Source organism: Ciona robusta, chromosome 1, assembly GCF_009617815.1.
Source record: "Ciona robusta chromosome 1, ASM961781v2".
Lineage (NCBI taxonomy): Eukaryota > Metazoa > Chordata > Ascidiacea > Phlebobranchia > Cionidae > Ciona > Ciona robusta.
This window is the reverse complement of record NC_143235.1, coordinates 10,548,686-10,569,636: the sequence shown is the minus strand read 5'-3', so window position 1 is coordinate 10,569,636 and position 20,951 is coordinate 10,548,686. Positions and strand designations below refer to the sequence as shown.

Below are 20,951 nucleotides of genomic sequence, written 5' to 3'. Positions count from 1 at the left end.
GCCCTTTTCAAGTAAGCTTTTGCCCGATCCTGTATCGTGTACTTCTATACCAGAAAAAGGATTAAAACATAGCGAGACATTCTGAATTGTTTGGTCTCTGGATATATAAGCAATTAGTACTACATAGCACCCCGCTGAAGCCTGTATACGAAGTCGGACCAACACGGAGCCATATAACCCAACCAGCTATCCTGTTTATTCAGTGGGGGCTATAATAGCACCTTTTCAAAACAATAGTTTTATATAGAAGAGTGGGGAAAGACGGGACACTTTTATAATATTTTATAATAAACAAATCTAAGAAAGAAAAGGGGCATATTTTTTCATCAACAGTGCAGGCGTATATGAAGTTTATAACATACGCTTTATGTTAAAACAAATCAACAATTTTGCCCCAAAAGGGAATGTATTGCAAAATATACATTATTTATGTCGGTCGTGTCTTTTTAATGTTATTCTTTTGGCTACTTTCCTGTCTTCTTGGTTTTCTGGTGTGATACCCAGAGACGCATCCTTTCGTGTAATCCAGTCTTCCACAGCTTTGGCACATTCCTCCAAACACTCCAATAATTGGGCCAAGATGGAATCTTAAACAATGTACGTGAAGCGTAATATATTCAATTGAATAATGTATAAACGTAAACCTTACTTTGTGGGTTAGTATTTTTAGGATTTTTTTCCTGTTTTACGTATACGGCTGATAATTTAGACAGCCCCGTTAGAGACCACTGGGTCGGAGCAATTGCTGTTAAGCGTCTTCCCCAAGAACATACACGCCCACAATGGTGGCAGCGACGAGCCTTGAACCCTTTATCTCTAGGTTACGGCCATGGCTGTGGCCCCAATATCTCTAGGTTACAGTCTGCAGGCGCGCTAACCACATTGCCACAGCGCCGGCAAAATTGCCTAATATATAAATACTCCACCGATTTTTATGGTGATGATGACTTTGTAGTAAGTTTGTATTGTGTATACATAGTGCTAGAAGTAATTAATTCGTATACGTTGTCAGAATGTCACCTTTATGGATATCTTATAGGCCTAAACGAGTTGTCAACTTACAATACAACCAGGTTTATACCCAACAGTAACAATTTACCTGCAAGCTTCTGCTGTATTCTTACTTTCCTTGTAAGTTTTCTTGCAACGATGACAAACAACGTATTGTTCGGATAAAACAGTCTCTGCATCAACTACTGTCATTGGAGCGCCACCATGCGGATCTGTTCTCTCCATTTCTTCTGATTCCGCTAACTGTATAGCAAAAACAAAAAATGACGTCGTATACTGCATTATCTGGGTAATGGTCTACACACCCAGATGTTCGTGTCAGAATAATTTAAGGTAGTAAAAAATCGAATATTTACTTCAATTCATTTTTTTATTTACATATAGTAAGGTGGGGAAGATGAGGCACCTTTAAACTATTTTCTTGGTCCATTTGGTAGTAAACAAACAGCATTTAAAGAATTATAAAACCGTAACCTCACATCTCCCATAGACCGCTGTTAATTGTTTAAAATACGATCAAGGATATTTAGATATAATGGGCTAAATGTGTCTCGTCTTACCGCACAGTACAATATATCTCTACTAAGATCTTTCATTCAAACTGAATCGTGTACCTTAAGTTTTAAGGTTTCATTTTCTACTTACGTGATTTTTCGAGAGCGACGCAGGCAAGTTATTAAAAACTTCCCCATATCTGGAGAGAATGTTTCCTCTATAACAAACGTAAGGTTTCGTGTTGTTTCTCATCACCTGGTGAATTGACGTTTATTATTTTTATGAAACAGATTTTATGCACAAACTTTTTTCTTCCTTTATCAATATTTATTAGTACGGACTTTATTACCCGAATACATATTATATATAGTACTGTGGGGAAAGATGGTACACCTTCAGCACATAATACCCAAATATCCTGATTCTGTTTGAAACAATTAACAACGGTCTATGAGGGTCGATTTGAATGTTTTTTTTGTTTACTATACCAAATGGGATGATAAAGTAGAATTAAAAGATGTCCCATCTTCCCCCAACCTACTATATGCGTTCTTTACTTTTGAATAATTCAATTACCTAAAAAAATGTGCATTAAAATGAATCAATCATGCTGCGAAATTTTAAAATACTTCTAATAGTAGCTCTAAGTAAACGCACTGTGCTAAATGTATATAATCAAACAACCTGTTCCAGATTCTTCTTATCTGAATGAAGAGTAGTCCGATGAGCTTGCATGGAAGTTTTTATCCTCCGGTCGTTTTCAACCATCTCACGTTTTAAATCCACTCTGAAATTCTAGTTTTATTATATATTCTTCATACTGCTAGCCATACCATATAAATACTATACGAGTTGATATATAGAGTGAAAAACCTACCACTTCACCACGAACACAACAAACAGATAAACCATTGCAAGTTTAAAGCGAAAAAAATAAGCAAGTTTCACCTTGAACGCCAAAATAAGAGCACTACATAATACAGCTTGTAATAAACTATACAACATATCAACTAAACGCTCAATGCTATGCGACGTTTGCACTTTTGGCGATGTTAAAACAAATTAACATGGGTCTGAAGATGAAGTTGAAGCAAGCCTTGCGTAAATTCCACCCTTAGCAACACGATGATACACTACAGGTAATTAATTGTACCCTAATCCTTTGATAACTTACGTGAAAACATCTCTGGGACTTTTCTGAAGAAACAATCTTCCAGATGTCTTGTGATCTCCAACGCTTTTATAATCCCACTCAGGAACTTGCAGGCCTACAATACATACCAGATATACGAACAGCATGTAGTATTTACATTTGGATACAAGCACCTTTTTAAAACGATTCACAGTACTACATTTAACAGCAAATATGGACAAAAACTTAATGTGATATAGTGTTTACTCTATATTTCTATTCCCTAGGCATTTGGCTATATATTAAATTTTGTGCGACGCCTATACGGTTAAAAGCACGTAATTAACATTCCTGTATTTTCTCGTATAATTCAACCTACTCGTTTTATTCTTTTTGTTGTGTTAGTCTTCCTTGTTTGTTTTACTGAGACGCTATTTTTTAGTTGAATAAAGCTTATATGACCAGTTTCGTTCGTCAAATAGGTTTTCGACACTCATCCTAATGACCCATCCGTTTTTAAGCAACGCAGTCTACAGATACATATCTCAACAGGATAAGATAATAACACTAGCACGTACCTTTACCAATCCCAGTCCCATAGTACGACATACGTGAGAGCTTCGCCATTTCCATGGAGTATTCCATCCCAAGTGCCCACGAGTGTCGCTTCTGCTTTGCCTGTGAATATTAATAAATCAACCTTATTTTTTTCACTTTTTTCATATCATATAGCAGGGTAGGGGAAGATGGGACATTTATTCGATTTTCTCGTTACATGTGGTAATGAACAAAGAACATTCAAAGAATTATAAAACCGTATACGCGAACCCCATGGACTGTTGTTTATTGTTTAAAACAAGATCAGGATATTTGGATATTATGTGCCAAAGGTGTCCCATCTTCCCCACAGTACTATATAACAAGTATCAACTGATATACAGTAGGGTGGGAGAAGATGGGACACCTTTAGTACATAATATCTAAATGTCTTGATCGTGTTTTAAACAATTAACAACGGTCTAGGGGAGTCGTGAGGATACGCTTTTATAATTCTTTGCATTTTCTTTGTTTACTACCAAATTGGGCGAGAAAATAGAATGAAAAGGTGTCCCTTCTTCCCCCAACCTACTATATGTTTACATTTTCATAACTGAACTATTAAAACTTAACATAACCTACCATGTTGCATTTATAGAATCTGAATACCTTACTCAGTCAAAACAACAATGACATATATCATTCAACGGTTCTACCAGCACGGCACTAAGCCGATTCATTCTTTCAAATATTATTTTAAAACCCTATGATGTTAGTCAAAACATTGTTGACATGTGAGACCATAGAAAAATCGAACTTACCCTTTCACAATTCGTTGACAACTGGTACACGGGTGTACGTTTTACTCCGCCCAGTTCGCCCCCGAAGAAATAAAAACCCGGAGTGTCAACTTACAATTGTTGAGCGAAACAACAATTGCCGCCTCGGGTCGCTTGCGCTGGAACCATTCGATAAATTAAACTTGTTTTGAAACAGGGAAACATTCCGATCATGCGCTAATTACTTCGGCGCGCCCGATAAGCTGGTGTAAGGCCATGATAATGGAACCTTCTCTGCTGTATAGTCCTTAAACCTAACTGTGTTTTGTAGAATCAGTTGTGTTTTTGATTCGACGCTTAATTTATTTTTCGGAAGAAATACACTTTTTAGATAATAAAAGCAAATTTTCTAGAACACGGTATATTTGGTACAACCACATGATTTGAAACTCTTTGATCATTGGAACACTGGGTAGTTGCATGTACACGACACTGCATTGGAACTAAACGTTTAAAAAAGGAAATATGCTGAAGAATAATGCTACTGATTGAAAAAGGAAAGCAATTTGGCCTACGAAAGTTAGCAATGCCGGCCTCACATGCAAATGAATAAGTTTGAGCTATAAAATGTCAATTTAGTCAAAACATACAGCTGATTCGCGTATAACGCATGTTTTTTTCGAAAAATATTACACAGAAGTCACATTTTATATAGTCATTCAATGCCACGGCCACCATGAATCCGTGACGTCCGACCCTTCACTCCGTAAGTTAACACGAGCGTGAACATTTTCCACAACATTGTTAATATCCGCGGATCTTCGCTGACGCAAGAAAGTAGAACACTGTCTGTTGCTACACTTTCCAGGTGCTCCTGCGCCACCTTGTGCACCTTTGTAACCTCTTGCTCCTCTTGGTCCTCGCTGCCCAGGACTTCCTGCTGGACCTGGCTTCCCAATTTTAGTTCTACCTTGAGGACCTATATAAAGTCACACGATAACTTACTTGTTTCGTTTTTTTTTTCCATTAAAACGCAACAGCCCCGCAAAGCAAACATTGATACGAACTACACAAGACAGCAATAGCAATTTCAAATTCATAACAGGTAAAGGTAATACAACCCCTAATAAACTAAACAAATTTTCAAAAGACTTCAATAATTATAAAGTACCTGGTGCACCAGGAATGCCAGCTGGACCTTGAATTCCAATACCGGAAGGTCCTCTTTCACCTTTGTCGCCGATGAATCCTAATAACAATTAAGTTCATTTCAAAACTCCACGTCTGGCGTGACCTCTTACTACGTGAAGCAGCTATATAGTACAAAAGCAAGTTTTACCTTTTTCGCCTCTGGATCCCTTTGGTCCGGCCAATCCAAGGTAACCACGAGGGCCAACTGACCCCTCGTAACCTTGTGGACCTAAACACAAAGTTGTTAAATATGTTGTAAAGAAATATGTTATAAGAACACAATAGGTCTAACTTTAAAGGCTCTTTGGTACTGTGGGGTAAGATGGGATACCGTTAGCACGTAAAACCATATTTCCTGATATTGTTTTAAACAACTACACGGCTCTTTTTTAAGTTGAACAATTAACAACGCTCTTTCAATAGCATGTCCCATCTTACCCCACCCTGCTGTATATAAAAAATATTAGTTATCCAGTATATTTGGTCTTACCAGGAGGTCCAGGATATCCTCTCGATCCTGGAGGACCCGGTGGTCCGCGCAGTGATCGAAGTTGAGATTGGGAGAGTCGTCCTGATCGTTCATACGATCCATGCCGCTGCGTTCGCTCATGCTCTGTGGTGAAACATAGCATTGAACAAGATGCATCAAAACATTTAGGAAATATGATGACAAATAGGGGAAGGCAGACAAACAACCGCAGCTGGTTGTACAGGCAACCAAGCGCGCATAAGCCCACGCCCTATAACACGCAAAATCCACATTCATCACATCTGAGTAAATAAATGTTCCAGGCAGAGATCGTGAACTTTAGTTGCTCTGTCATCGAAACAAAACCCTCTATTTCGTAACAATCACACCTTTATTCCAAACCTACGGTTAAGACTTTCAAATGAAGCATAGCAAGTCAGTACAGTACAGCTTTGAAGTGAAGCCGACTTCAGTATATGCTAAGGTCACTGAGAACGCATTATACGAGGTGATGACTTAAACGGTTTTAGATGAAAGGCGGAGCTTAACAGGAAACTTTGTCAAACAAAATGTATCCAAAACTCAAAACAAAACACACCGGGCAGTATATCAACACTTCAAACTAGAGGCGTGTTTTGGCTACAACTGTAAGCGCGATGTCTACTAGTAAAAGACACAAACTAAGAAGCATTGTCTTCGCCAAGCTAAACCGTTTATTCCTATATTATGCTCATTTCCTTTAAGCAAGCTGAAAGCGGTAAATCGCGCGTAGCGTTGTTGTGTTAAAGTTGACTTAACAAAACTTACCAGTAATTAACGCTTTGCAAACGGTGCCGGCAATCTCAGCAATATCTTCTCTCGACACCCCAGATCCCCCACCCGATTCGCCTTTAGGGCCAGGAGGACCCTAATAAAACGTAATCGTGATTATTAAATCCAGTTACAATTCATACATAGAATGTAGTTTCGATTATTCAAACTTAATATAAAGCCTAGATACCGTAAGGAATGCTTCTACTTACCATTGGGCCAATTTTCCCTCGTAGCCCCATATTTCCAGCAGGTCCAGCTGGCCCTTGAGGTCCCTAATAAAATAATTACGTTAAACCAAATTTATCACTATTATTGCTAAATATTGCAAGTTTCACGTACAACAGGTCCTTCTGGTCCAGGAAAGCCTCGTCGACCTTGTGTGCCCGGTATACCCTATATACGAAATGTGTACAAGTAAGTATTATGGAAAAAGCTCTGAACTAAGTTTTCTTACCTGCAATCCTTGAGGACCGATGGGCCCAGTATGTCCGGGCATGCCTTGTTCGCCGCGTACACCTTTGTAACCCTGTAAAGATGCATATGCGAGGTTGTAAAATGCAACACCCCATTAATGTCAAACTAGTAATCCAATAAAAGGCAAAATAATATCGTCATCAACAAACCCGTTTTATTTCTTTCAACACGTCTCTTTCCGATGCCCGCAACCTTTTCGCAACTGCAGCGGTCTCTTCGGTCGTTGGAACGCCACTCGTCACAAATCCGCCAATATCACCTCTTCCTGGTGGTCCTCTTGGTCCAGGCGGGCCGGGCAAACCGACAAGCCCCTTTTTGCCCGGGTTTCCTTGCTTACCGCGTGCGCCTGTTTTACCCTTAAAAAGACAAATGTGTTAATATCATAAGGTCGTTAGAATGCGGTGGTAATTATACGAGCAGCTGCCTACGTACCATATTTCCCTTTTCACCTCTGTCGCCCTTGCCTCCCCGTAATCCCTAAAGATAAAGCGAGAGTGATGAGTAACGAACGATATGCATCAGTATTATGGTATAAACTTACTCTTTGGCCAGGTGGTCCAGCTTTGCACTCGCACTTCGCATTTGGTTTTGACCGAGTGCCTGTCATAAACATTGTTCGTTATTACTTATCTCTCCCCGCGTATAAAGAATAATTAAAACCACAAGTCAATAAAAACTTGAGTATGAAATGACTCGTTGATTAAACTAAGGTGTTGACATATGATTAAAGGGTAGAACGAACGTCAATACCACAACATTTGAACATGATTAATGAGATTGCACCAGGCCACACCTGCATATATAGGCGGACCACATCAAACGATAAAATAAGGCCACCCACCGCGTCTCAGATGATTCGATTAATGTAATTACGGACTCAAAGTATTGACCCTTGATATTACACAGAGCATCCGTACCCCTTTTATAAGGATTCTTTGAACTGGCACAACCAAATTTGCGCTCCATTCGATCGCGGACATTATTTACCGAATGCGCTCAAACAAATTTAATTTATCGCTTTGTCTACAGAACGGCAGCTCCGGGACTGCAGGAGACTGTCTTGGGAAAATTAAAGTTGCCACGCGTACTAATGTTGATCAATAGCATAATGTTGCAAATTGAAGGTAACTAGGCTATATACGGTGAGGTAATAAAGTTTTTGGATCCAAATGAACGCGCAAAGATAACGTTAAAACCGCGAACTAACGGCGCGTCTGACTTCAGCTGCGTGCCAAACCGCCCCTCCGCTGTGCGGTGAGGGAACACAATAGTTTCTACGGTCGCCATATCAGCTTTTATGTTAGGAATGTAAATTCCACAGAGCGGCTGGTAAAAGACGACAGAACGACTTATCAAATTAGCTGACAGTTTGGAGCTGTTTCACCTTTTACTGCTGTCGGTAACGACCAGAAAGGCGCAAAGTTATTGCCGGACCAGTGCGACCGGGCCTCGCTTTTATGACCCGTGTAAACATATGTCGGTCTCTGTCGTGTTTGCACATATATTCTCAAGCGATCCTTGTCCGCAATCAAACACTTCAAATTATTTTTACGCAGTGCTGTCGTCTGTGGTATGTTAAGCGCCATTTCGTCACTGAGCAACTCACCCGACTTCTTTCTCTTGCCATCGGTTTGTTTACAAATCTTCCACTTAATCTTATTTCGGATAGAAGCCAGCTGCTCGTAACCGTTTAGTGAAAATCCGAACTTTTTGCTGGGCTGTGACGTAACCGACTCACGGAACACACCAGAGTCGTCAAGTGCAGCGCTTACCATAAATAACGCGACCCCTGTAATTGGCATTACGTTAATCACCAAAATTGGCAAGTATGTAACTTTCTGGGGACCCTATACTGAATGGTTTCGTTATTAAGGTTTTTTTCACAAAGACCTTTTACCTCTAACATTAACAGTCGAATGCAAAAGAGGGAAGTTTAAAATATTACCCGATTCTTTCAGTCGTGTTGCTGCATTAACAACATCACCAGCCTGGTTTGCTTTTGAAATTACCACCACAATCTTCCGCGCATTTTCTCGCACAGCAGAAGTCGAGTTAAAAATCGAGTGTTGCACAAATCTCAATGCTCTGGCAAGGTTCGCGGCTCCATCTGTATCAATAGGAATTTTAGTTTCAAACCATAACACTCCACGGCGTTAAGTCGCTATGATTATAACATACTGGTTGGTTTAATTGCATCAATTGTTGCTGATACAAAATACAACGAAGAATGAGGTCCAAGGTGTAGCAGTACGCTGGGTTCGTCACCGTACTGGACAATACCAAGCTGAGTTTTCTCTTCGTCGCCCTCTTCTCCTCTGGCAGGAAAACTTTAAAAATAAACGATTTTAAAACATAAAACAAATGGTGTTACAGAAGACACGGTACCTTTGTATTGCAAGGTCATATGAGGTCACTAAAACGTTCAGCCAATCACGGAGGTAGGATAAGTCGCTTTCGGTCACCTGGTCACAGGTGTCTAGCAAAAATACAAGTTCCGTCTTCCCAGAGAGGCAAGATGGATCTGTAACAAAATGGAAGCTTTAATATAAACATATAAATCTACGCCTACAGTTTTCTAATATACTTCTGAAAGATATTATTAGTGTTTGCTAAACAACAAGTCGGTGATATATATGTCCGTTTCAAATTTTACTATAACTGGTAAATTATAACTTCAAACGGAAAAAAACGACTTTAGGAAGAGTTGACGGTAATTGGGCATGTCGTCGTATCGTACCCGTCTAAGATAATACAATCAGGCAGCTTCGACTCGAACGGAAATAGCAACAGAAAGCGTCACAGTCTGTCATTTGCCTTATACGCCATTTGCGGCCAAGCGCTTCCGCAATGCTTATCTGCATTTCCTGAATCAAATTAGACCAAAATTCTTGCAAGTGTACGATAGAGAATAGCAGCGAAAGTTAAAGCAAATATAGTCGGAATTTCGAAGCGACGAATGATAAACGCGTTTAATTCGACCCTCATTTCAGATCGTACAGAGCTATCCATCATTATTCTGCCTTTGAACACACGAGCAAGGGTACCGCCCAACCGCCAAATACACTTTGCTCAAACTGCGCTAAGACTAACAACGAAGGTCATGTAAAGCAACAAAGAAAGGAATGTGCGATAACGCTCATACGACAATCGGCTTTCTCTGAAAGCGGCGCCGTTGATAAAAAGCCGATCGCTAAAACCGCACAGAAATATGCGCTATATGTTACCCAATACAAGAGGCGAAACTGTCCCCTCAAAATTCATCTCCAGTACGTCATCTTCCATAGCAGCCATCTCCTCAAAGTCCATGTCAAGCATCTCATTGCTGACCACTTCGGTGACTATGACATCATCATCTACGTGATGCGTCGCGGCCACCATTGAAATACAGAAAAGAAAACAAAGCGACCTCATTCTAACGTAATTTTAGCATTCAATGTCAAACGACATTCAGCAGTCTAACTGTCTTTGAAACAATTGTCCCTTGAAGAAACAGGCACTTTTTCTCATATCAGCTCAGTGCAGACAAAACAGTTCATGTTGTAGTGTAGACGATTCGAATGGAACAACCTTTTTCACGCACAAATTTAACCTAACGTTCTAAAATCCGAACAAAAGCTGTAACAAGTTAACCCGTTATTCGATTTTTAAACAAACATAGACCATCGGGCGTTTCGATCAGGGTTGCGGTTTTTTAAATTTGCCACACGTGAGACACAAATAAAAGGTCTGAGAGCTAAATCACGCTGTGCGTAGAACGAAACTCACTGCTCGAATCTTTTGTTAAGCACCCGCGATATTTCTATACACCATTGTACAAAGGTGTCCGTATAAAGACATGAAGTGGTTTTGACATAATGCAGCCGTCGACCGTTAAATGGACGAAGAAATTGTTTGAAGCTGTTTACACGACATTACTTAACCACCTTCACAAATATACGAATTTGTTTGCAGTAGATAAGTAAATCAATACTCTGAAGCCTAAAATAATGGCACAGACGATCGACTAAAAAGCTGCGTAAGTAACAACTGTTCGTAATAATGCTATTAACTGAGCGTCTAAACGCTTGCTAAACCCTCGCCCTCAATAATGCGTCAACTGGCCAAGTGGACGGAAACAAAGTCAACATAGCAGATATAATTCATAAGCTATCGGGGCACTGGGACGTATAATTGTTCGTTCCATTGTGGGCTGAGCAGACCACGTGACAAGTAGGCAAATAATCAAGTGAGGATTGAAATGTGGCGCAAAAATTTCAGCAAACTATGCCGACAGTGTTTAACTACCAGGTGGTCCAAAGTTTTTTTTGCTGAAGATAGAATGCGAGTAAACCTGACGGACCACAACAATAAACAATGTAGAAAAAAAAATAGCGACGTGAGGTCAACCAAACAGAACATGCTAAACGACAATAAAATAAAAATATTATAGCAGATATTAGTCAATAAAACGAAATGAAATAAAAAAAATATTTAAATACATGAAATCAAATCACCAAAAACAAGTAAGTGGTTTTAAAAAATCAATGCAACTTCAAAAAAATAAAAGTTTTACCTGGAAAATCAACATCTGAGTTGTCCGCGAATCCAGGGACCCGAACACCTGGTTGCCTCGGTACTTCTTCTGGTGTTCGATCACCAGGTTGCCGATCTCTTCCTTCTGGTGTTCGATCACCAGGTAGTCGGTCTCTTCCTTCTGGTGTTCGATCACCAGGTTGCCGATTTCTTTCATCTGGTGAACGATCACCAGGTTGTCGGTCTCTTTCTTCTGGCTTTCGATCACCTGGTTGTCGGTCTCTTCCTTCTGGTGTTAGTTCACCAGGTTGCCGATCTCTTCCTTCTGGTGTTCGTTCACCAGGTTCCCGGTCTCTTCCTTCTGGTGTTCGATCACCTGGTTGCCGATCTCTTCCTTTTGGCGTTCGATCACCTAGTTGTCGGTCTCTTCCTTCTGGTGTTCGATCACCTGGTTGCCGATCTCTATCATCTGGTGTTCGTTCACCAGGTTGCCGAGATCTTTCATCCAATGTTCGTTCACCTGGTTGCCGATCTCTATCATCTGGTGTTCGGTCACCAGGTTGCCGATCTCTTCCTTCTGGGGTTCGATCACCAGGTTGTCGGTCTCTTCCTTCTGGTGTTCGATCACCAGGTTGCCGATGTCTTTCATCTGGTGTTCGATCACCTGGTTGTCGATCTCTTCCTTCTGGCGTTCGATCACCTGGTTGCCGATCTCTTTCATCTGGTGTTCGATTACCAGGTTCCCGGTCTCTTCCGTCTGATGTTCGATCCCCTGGTTGCCGATCTCTATCATCTGGTGTTCGATCACCAGGTTGTCGGTCTCTTCCTTCTGGTGTTCGATCACCTGGTTGCCGATCTCTATCATTTGGTGTTCGATCACCAGGTTGTCGGTCTCTTCCTTCTGACGTTCGATCATCTGGTTGCCGATCTCTTCCTTTTGGCGTTCGATCACCTGGTTGTCGGTCTCTTCCTTCTGGTGTTCGATCACCAGGTTGCTGATCTCTTTCATCTGGTGTTCGATCACCTGGTTGTCGATCTCTTCCTTCTGGTGTTCGATCACCAGGTTGTCGAGCTCTTTCATCTGGTGTTCGATCACCAGGTTGCCGATCTCTATCATCTGGTGTTCGATCACTAGGTTGTCGGTCTCTTCCTTCTGGTGTTCGATCACCTGGTTGTCGGTCTCTTCCTTCTGGCGTTCGATCACCTGGTTGTCGGTCTCTTCTTTCTGGCGTTCGATCACTTGGTTGTCGGTCTCTTCCTTCTGGCGTTCGATCACCTGGTTGTCGGTCTCTTCCTTCTGGCGTTCGATCACCTGGTTGTCGGTCTCTTCCTTCTGGCGTTCGATCACTTGGTTGTCGGTCTCTTCCTTCTGGGGTTCGATCACCGGGTTGTCGGTCTCTTCTTTCTGGCGTTCGATCACCTGGTTGTCGGTCTCTTCCTTCTGGCGTTCGATCACCTGGTTGTCGGTCTCTTCCTTCTGGGGTTCGATCACCGGGTTGTCGGTCTCTTCCTTCTGGTGTTCGATCACCAGGTTGCCGATCTCTATCATCTGGTATTCGATCACCAGGTTGCCGATCTCTCTCATCTGGTGTTCGATCCCCAGGTTGTTGGTCTCTTCCTTCTGGCGTTCGATCACCTGGTTGCCGATCCCTATCATCTGGTTTTCGATCACCAGGTTGTCGGTCTCTTCCTTCTGGTGTTCGATCACCTGATTGCCGATCTCTATTATTTGGTGTTCGATTACCAGGTTGTCGGTCTCTTCCTTCTGGCGTTCGATCATCTGGTTGCAGATCTCTTCCTTCTGGTGTTCGATCACCTGGTTGTCGGTCTCTTCCTTCTGGCGTTCGATCACCTGGTTGTCGGTCTCTTCCTACTGGTGTTCGATCCCCAGGTTGCCGATCTCTTTCATCTGGTATTCGATCACCAGGTTGTCGGTCTCTTCCTTCTGGCGTTCGATCACCTGGTTGCCGATCTCCTCCTTCGGGTGTTCGATCACCTGGTTGTCGGTCTCTTCCTTCTGGCGTTCGATCACCTGGTTGTCGGTCTCTTCCAACTGGTGTTCGATCACTAGGTTGTCGGTCTCTTTCTTCCGGCATTCGATCACCAGGTTGTCGGTCTCTTCCTTCTGGCGTTCGATCACCTGGTTGTCGGTCTCTTCCTTCTGGTGTTCGATCACCAGGTTGTCGGTCTCTTCCTCCTGTAGTTCGATCACCAGGTTGCCGATCTCTTTCATCTGGTCTTCGATCACCTGGTTGTCGGTCTCTTCCTTCTGGTGTTCGATCACCAGGTTTCCAATCTCTTTCATCTGGTGTTCGATCACCTGGTTTTCGATCTCTTCCCTCTAGTGTTCGATCGCCAGGTTGCCGATCTCTTCCTTCTGGCATTCGATCACCAGGTTGTCGGTCTCTTCCTTCTAGCGTTCGATCATCCGGTTGTTGATCACTTCCTTCTGGTGTTCGATCACCTGGTTGTCGGTCTCTTCCTTCTGGTGTTCGATCACCTGGTTGCCGATCTCTATTATCTGGTCTTCGATTACCAGGTTGTCGGTCTCTTCCTTCTGGCGTTCGATCACCTGGTTGCCGATCTCTTCCTTCCGGTGTTCGATCACCTGGTTGTCGGTCTCTTCCTTCTGGCGTTCGATCACCTGGTTGTCGGTCTCTTCCTACTGGTGTTCGATCACCAGGTTGACGGTCTCTTCCTTCTGGTGTTCGATCACCTGGTTGTCGGTCACTTACTTCTGGCGTTCGATCACCTGGTTGTCGGTCTCTTCCTTCTGGTGTTCGATCACCAGGTTGCCGATCTCTTTCATTTGGCGTTCGATCACCTGGTTGTCGGTCTCTTCCTTCTGGTGTTCGATCACCTGGTTGTCGGTCTCTTCCTTTTGGCATTCGATCACCTGGTTGTCGGTCTCTTCCTTCTGGCGTTGGATCACCTGGTTGTCGGTCTCTTCCTTCTGGTGTTCGATCACCTGGTTGTCGGTCTCTATCATCTGATGTTCGATCACCAGGTTGCCGATCTCTATCATCTGGTGTTCGATCACTAGGTTGTCGGTCTCTTCCTTCTGGTGTTCGATCACCTGGTTGTCGGTCTTTTCCTTCTGGCGTTCGATCACTTGGTTGTCGGTCTCTTCCTTCTGGTGTTCGATCACCAGGTTGCCGATCTCTATCATCTGGTATTCGATCACCAGGTTGCCGATCTCTATCATCTGGTGTTCGATCACCTAGTTGTCGATCTCTTCCTTCTGGTGTTCGATCGCCAGGTTGCCGATCTCTTCCTTCTGGCGTTCGATCACCTGGTTGCCGATCTCTTTCATCTGGTGTTCGATCACCTAGTTGTCGATCTCTTCCTTCTGGTGTTCGATCGCCAGGTTGCCGGTCTCTTCCTTCTGGCGTTCGATCACCTGGTTGTCGGTCTCTTCCTTCTGGCGTTCGATCCCCTGGTTGTCGGTCTCTTCCTTCCGGTGTTGGATCACCAGGTTCCCGGTCTCTTTCATCTGGGGTTCGATCACCAGGTTGCCGGTCTCCTCCTTCTGGTGTTCGATCACCTGGTTGCCGATTTCTATCATCTGGTGTTGGATTACCAGGTTGTCGGTCTCTTCCTTCTGGCGTTCGAACACCTGGTTGCCGATCTCTTCCTACCGGTGTTCGATCATCTGGTTGTCGGTCTCTTCCTTCTGGCGTTCGATCACCTGGTTGTCGGTCTCTTCCTACTGGTGTTCGATCACCAGGTTGTCGGTCTCTTCCTTCTGGTGTTCGATCACCTGCTTGTCGGTCTCTTCCTTCCGGTGTTCGATCACCAGGTTCCCGGTCTCTTTCATCTGGGGTTCGATCGCCAGGTTCCCGGTCTCTTCCTTCTGGTGTTCGATCACCTGGTTGTCGGTCTCTTCGTTCACCAGGTTGCCGATCTCTATCATCTGGTGTTCGATCTCCAGATTGTCGGTCTCTTCCTTCTGGTGTTTGATCACCCGGTTTCTGATCTCTTTCATCTGGTGTTCGGTCACCAGGTTGTCGGTCTCTTCCTTCTGGTGTTCGATCACCAGGTTTCTGATCTCTTTCATCTGGTGTTCGATCACCAGGTTCCCGGTCTCTACCTTCTGGTGTTCGATCACCAGGTTCCCGGTCTCTTTCATCTGGGGTTCGATCACCAGGTTCCCGGTCTCTTCCTTCTGGTGTTCGATCACCTGGTTGTCGGTCTCTTCCTTCTGGCGTTCGATCACCTGGTTGTCGGTCTCTTCCTACTGGTGTTCGATCACCAGGTTGTCGGTCTCTTCCTTCTGGCGTTCGATCACCTGGTTCACGGTCTCTTACTTCTGGCGTTCGATCACCAGGTTGCCGATCTCTATCATCTGGTATTCGATCACCAGGTTGCCGATCTCTTTCATTTGGCGTTCGATCACCTGGTTGTCGGTCTCTTCCTTCTGGTGTTCGATCACCTGGTTGCCGATTTCTATCATCTGGTGTTGGATTACCAGGTTGTCGGTCTCTTCCTTCTGGCGTTCGATCACCTGGTTGCCGATCTCTTCCTACCGGTGTTCGATCACCTGGTTGACGGTCTCTTCCTTCTGGCGTTCGATCACCTGGTTGTCGGTCTCTTTCTACTGGTGTTCGATCACCAGGTTGTCGGTCTCTTCCTTCTGGTGTTCGATCACCTGCTTGTCGGTCTCTTCCTTCCGGTGTTCGATCACCAGGTTGTCGGTCTCTTCCTTCTGGCGTTCGATCACCTGGTTCACGGTCTCTTACTTCTGGCGTTCGATCACCAGGTTGCCGATCTCTATCATCTGGTATTCGATCACCAGGTTGCCGATCTCTTTCATTTGGCGTTCGATCACCTGGTTGTCGGTCTCTTCCTTCTGGTGTTCGATCACCTGGTTGCCGATTTCTATCATCTGGTGTTGGATTACCAGGTTGTCGGTCTCTTCCTTCTGGCGTTCGATCACCTGGTTGCCGATCTCTTCCTACCGGTGTTCGATCACCTGGTTGACGGTCTCTTCCTTCTGGCGTTCGATCACCTGGTTGTCGGTCTCTTTCTACTGGTGTTCGATCACCAGGTTGTCGGTCTCTTCCTTCTGGTGTTCGATCACCTGCTTGTCGGTCTCTTCCTTCCGGTGTTCGATCACCAGGTTCCCGGTCTCTTTCATCTGGGGTTCGTTCGCCAGGTTCCCGGTCTCTTCCTTCTGGTGTTCGATCACCTGGTTGCCCATCTCTTTCATCTGGTGTTCGATCACCAGGTTGTCGGTCTCTTCGTTCACCAGGTTGCCGATCTCTATCATCTGGTGTTCGATCTCCAGATTGTCGGTCTCTTCCTTCTGGTGTTCGATCACCCGGTTTCTGATCTCTTTTATCTGGTGTTCGGTCACCAGGTTGTCGGTCTCTTCCTTCTGGTGTTCGATCACCAGGTTTCTGATCTCTTTCATCTGGTGTTCGATCACCAGGTTCCCGGTCTCTACCTTCTGGTGTTCGATCACCAGGTTCCCGGTCTCTTTCATCTGGGGTTCGATCACCAGGTTCCCGGTCTCTTCCTTCTGGTGTTCGATCACCTGGTTGTCGGTCTCTTCCTTCTGGCGTTCGATCACCTGGTTGTCGGTCTCTTACTTCTGGCGTTCGATCACCTGGTTGTTGGTCTCTTTCTTCTGGTGTTCGATCACCAGGTTGCCTATCTCTTTCATCTGGGGTTCGATCACCTGGTTCCCGGTCTCTTCCTTGTGGCTTTCGATAACCAGGTTGTCGGTCACTTCCTTCTGGCGTTCGATCACCTGGTTGTCGGTCTCTTCCTTTTGGCGTTCGATCACCTGGTTGTTGGTCTCTTCCTACTGGTGTTCGATTACCAGTTTGTCGGTCTCTTCCTTCTGGCGTTTGATCACCTGGTTCACGGTCTCTTACTTCTGGCGTTCGATCACCTGGTTGTCGGTCTCTTCCTTCTGGTGTTCGATCACCAGGTTGCCGATCTCTTTCATCTGGGGTTCGATCACCAGGTTCCCGGTCTCTTCCTTGTGGCGTTCGATCACCAGGTTGTGGGTCTCTTCCTTCTGGCGTTCGATCACCTGGTTGTCGGTCTCTTCCTTTTGGAGTTCGATCAATTGGTTGTCGGTCTCTTCCTTCTGGCGTTCGATCACCTGGTTGTCGGTCTCTTCCTTCTGGTGTTCGATCACCAGGTTGTCGGTCTCTTCCTTCTGGCGTTCGATCACCTGGTTGCCGATCCCTATCATCTGGTGTTCGATCACCTGGTTGTCGGTCTCTTCCTTCTGGTGTTCGATCACCAGGTTGCCGATCTCTATCATCTGGTGTTCGATCACCAGGTTGTCTGTTTCTTCCTTCTGGTGTTCGATCACCTGGTTGTCGGTCTCTTCCTTCTGGCGTTCGATCACCTGGTTGTCGGACTCTTCCTACTGGTGTTCGATCACCAGGTTGTCGGTCTCTTCCTTCTGGTGTTCGATCCCCAGGCTGCCGATCTCTTTCATTTGGTGTTCGATCATCTAGTTGTCGATCTCTTCCTTCTGGTGTTCGATCGCCAGGTTGCCGATCTCTTCCTTCCGGCGTTCGATCACCTGGTTGCCGATCTCTTTCATCTGGTGTTCGATCACCTGGTTGTCGGTCTCTTCCTTCTGGTGTTCGATCACCAGGTTGTCGGTCTCTTCCTTCTGGTGTTCGTTCACCTGGTTGCCGATCTCTATCATCTGGTGTTCGATCACCTGGTGTTCGATCACCTGGTTGTCGGTCTCTTCCTTCTGGCGTTCGATCACCTGGTTGTCGGACTCTTCCTTCTGGTTTTCGATCACCAGGTTGCCGATCTCTTTCATCTGGCGTTCGATCACCTGGTTGTCGGTCTCTTCCTTCTGGCGTTCGATCACCTGTTTGTCGGTCTCTTCCTTCTGGTGTTCGATCACCTGGTTGCCGATCTCTATCATCTGGTGTTCGATCACCTGGTGTTCGATCACCTGGTTGTCGGTCTCTTCCTTCTGGTGTTCGATCACCAGGTTGTCGGTCGCTTCCTTCTGGTGTTCGATCACCTGGTTGTCGGTCTCTTACTTCTGGCGTTCGATCACCTGGTTGTCGGACTCTTCCTACTGGTGTTCGATCACCTGGTTGCCGATCTCTTTCATCTGGCGTCCGATCACCTGGTTGTCGGTCTCTTCCTTCTAGCGTTCGATCACCTGTTTGTCGGTCTCTTCCTTCTGGTGTTCGATCACCTGGTTGCCGATCTCTATCATCTGGTGTTCGATCACCTGGTTGTCGGTCTCTTCCTTCTGGTATTCGATTACCAGGTTGTCGGTCACTTCCTTCTGGCGTTCGATCACCTGGTTGCCGATCTCTTCCTTCTGGTGTTCGATCACCTGGTTGCCGATCTCTTCCTTCTGGTGTTCGATCACCTGGTTGTCGGCCTCTTCCTTCTGGTGTTCGATCACCTGGTTGTCGGTCTCTTCCTTCTGGTGTTCGATCACCAGGTTGTCGGTCTCTTCCTTCTGGTGTTCGTTCACCAGGTTGCCGATCTCTATCATCTGGTGTTCGATCACCAGGTTGTCGGTCTCTTCCTTCTGGTGTTCGATCACCAGGTTGCCGATCTCTTTCATCTGGTGTTCGATCACCTAGTTGTCGATCTCTTCCTTCTGGTGTTCGATCGCCAGGTTGCCGATCTCTTCCTTCTGGCGTTCGATCACCTGGTTGCCAATCTCTTTCATCTGGTGTTCGATCACCTGGTTGTCGGTCTCTTCCTTCTGGTGTTCGATCACCAGGTTGTCGGTCACTTCCTTCTGGTGTTCGTTCACCTGGTTGCCGATCTCTATCATCTGGTGTTCGATCACCTGGTGTTCGATCACCTGGTTGTCGATCTCTTCCTTCTGGCGTTCGATCACCTGGTTGCCGATCTCTTTCATCTGGTGTTCGATCACCTGGTTGTCGGTCTCTTCCTTGTGGCGTTCGATCACCAGGTTGTGGGTCTCTTCCTTCTGGCGTTCGATCACCTGGTTGTCGGTCTCTTCCTTTTGGAGTTCGATCACCTGGTTGTCGTCTCTTCCTTCTGGTGTTCGATCACCAGGTTGTCGGTCTCTTCCTTCTGGTGTTCGTTCACCAGGTTGCCGATCTCTATCATCTGGTGTTCGATCACCAGGTTGTCGGTCTCTTCCTTCTGGTGTTCGATCACCAGGTTGCCGATCTCTTTCATCTGGTGTTCGATCACCTAGTTGTCGATCTCTTCCTTCTGGCGTTCGATCACCTGGTTGCCAATCTCTTTCATCTGGTGTTCGATCACCTGGTTGTCGGTCTCTTCCTTCTGGTGTTCGATCACCAGGTTGTCGGTCACTTCCTTCTGGTGTTCGTTCACCTGGTTGCCGATCTCTATCATCTGGTGTTCGATCACCTGGTGTTCGATCACCTGGTTGTCGATCTCTTCCTTCTGGCGTTCGATCACCTGGTTGCCGATCTCTTTCATCTGGTGTTCGATCACCTGGTTGTCGGTCTCTTCCTTCTGGTGTTCGATCACCAGGTTGTCGGTCTCTTCCTTCTGGTGTTCGTTCACCTGGTTGCCGATCTCTTTCATCTGGTGTTCGATCACCTGGTTTTCGATCTCTTTCCTCCGGTTTTCGATCGCCAGGTTGCCGATCTCTTTCATCTGGGGTTCGATCACCAGGTTCCCGGTCTCTTCCTTCTGGCGTTCGATCACCTGGTTGCCGATCCCTATCATCTGGTGTTCGATCACCAGGTTGTCGGTCACTTCCTTCTGGCGTTCGATCACCTGGTTGCCGAGCTCTTTCATCTGGTGTTCGATCACCTGGTTGTCGATCTCTTCCTTCTGGCGTTCGATCACCTGGTTGCCGGTCTCTTTCATCTGGTGTTCGATCACCTGTTTGCCGATCTCTATCATCTGGGGTTCGATCACCAGGTTCCCGGTCTCTTCCTTCTGGTGTTCGATCACCTGGTTGCCGATCTCTTTCATCTGGAGTTCGATCACCAGTTTCCCGGGCTCTTCCTTCTGGTGTTCGATCACCTGGTTGCCGATCTCTATCATCTGGTGTTCGATCACCAGGTTGTCGGTCTCTTCTTCCTGGTTTTCGATCACCAGGTTGTGGGTCTCTTCCTTCTGGTTTTCGATCACCAGGTTGCCGATCTCTATCATCTGGTGTTCGATCACCAGGTTGCCGGTCTCTTTCTTCTGGTGTTCTATCACCAGGCTGTCGGTCTCTTCCTTTGGGTGTTCGATCACCTGGATGTCGGTCTCTTCCTTCGGGCGTTGGATTCACCTGGTTGTCGGTCTTTTCCTTCTGGTGTTCGATCACCAGGTTGTCGGTCTCTTCCTTCTGGTGTTCGATCACTAGCTTGCCGATCTCTTTCATTTGGTGTTCGATCACCTGGTTCTCGGTCTCTTGCTTCTGGTGTTCGATCACCAAGTTTCCGATCTCTTTCATCTGGTATTGGATCACCTAGTTGTCGATCTCTTCCATTTGGTGTTCGATCGCCAGGTTGCCGATCTCTTCCTTGTGGCATTCGATCACCTGGTTGCCGATCTCTTTCATCTGGTGTTCGATCACCAGGTTGTCGGTCTCTTC

The 20,951-nt window shown here is 45.3% G+C and overlaps 2 protein-coding genes across 3 annotated transcripts; both read right to left on the bottom strand.

The window, feature by feature from the left end:
• Window positions 1–174: 174 nt before the first annotated feature.
• LOC149743042 (uncharacterized) lies at window positions 175–4,143 on the bottom strand. Of its 2 annotated transcripts, none has more exons than XM_089880579.1 (7): window positions 3,997–4,143; window positions 3,217–3,316; window positions 2,681–2,774; window positions 2,191–2,293; window positions 1,657–1,761; window positions 1,100–1,254; window positions 175–587 (listed from the first exon to the last, which is right to left on the bottom strand). In XM_089880579.1, the coding sequence occupies exons 2-7, from the start codon at window positions 3,281–3,283 to the stop codon at window positions 428–430; spliced, it is 684 nt and encodes a 227-aa protein (XP_089736705.1). In that variant the 5' UTR covers window positions 3,284–3,316; window positions 3,997–4,143; the 3' UTR covers window positions 175–427. The 2 variants fall into 2 exon arrangements, with proteins under 2 accessions (XP_089736705.1, XP_089736696.1); XM_089880570.1 differs by lacking the exon at window positions 3,997–4,143 and adding an exon at window positions 3,818–3,964.
• A 153-nt stretch (window positions 4,144–4,296) lies between these two features.
• On the bottom strand, window positions 4,297–20,889 carry LOC149743041 (uncharacterized). The gene is made up of 17 exons (XM_089889493.1): window positions 20,726–20,889; window positions 11,454–19,426; window positions 9,287–9,422; window positions 9,080–9,228; window positions 8,847–9,008; window positions 8,508–8,690; window positions 7,443–7,501; window positions 7,334–7,378; window positions 7,051–7,257; window positions 6,882–6,953; window positions 6,767–6,820; window positions 6,637–6,699; window positions 6,422–6,521; window positions 5,636–5,758; window positions 5,294–5,374; window positions 5,126–5,203; window positions 4,297–4,933 (listed from the first exon to the last, which is right to left on the bottom strand). Exons 1-17 carry the CDS (start codon window positions 20,887–20,889, stop codon window positions 4,674–4,676), a joined length of 9,909 nt encoding a protein of 3,302 aa, XP_089745619.1. The 3' UTR covers window positions 4,297–4,673.
• Between the last annotated feature and the right edge of the window lie 62 nt (window positions 20,890–20,951).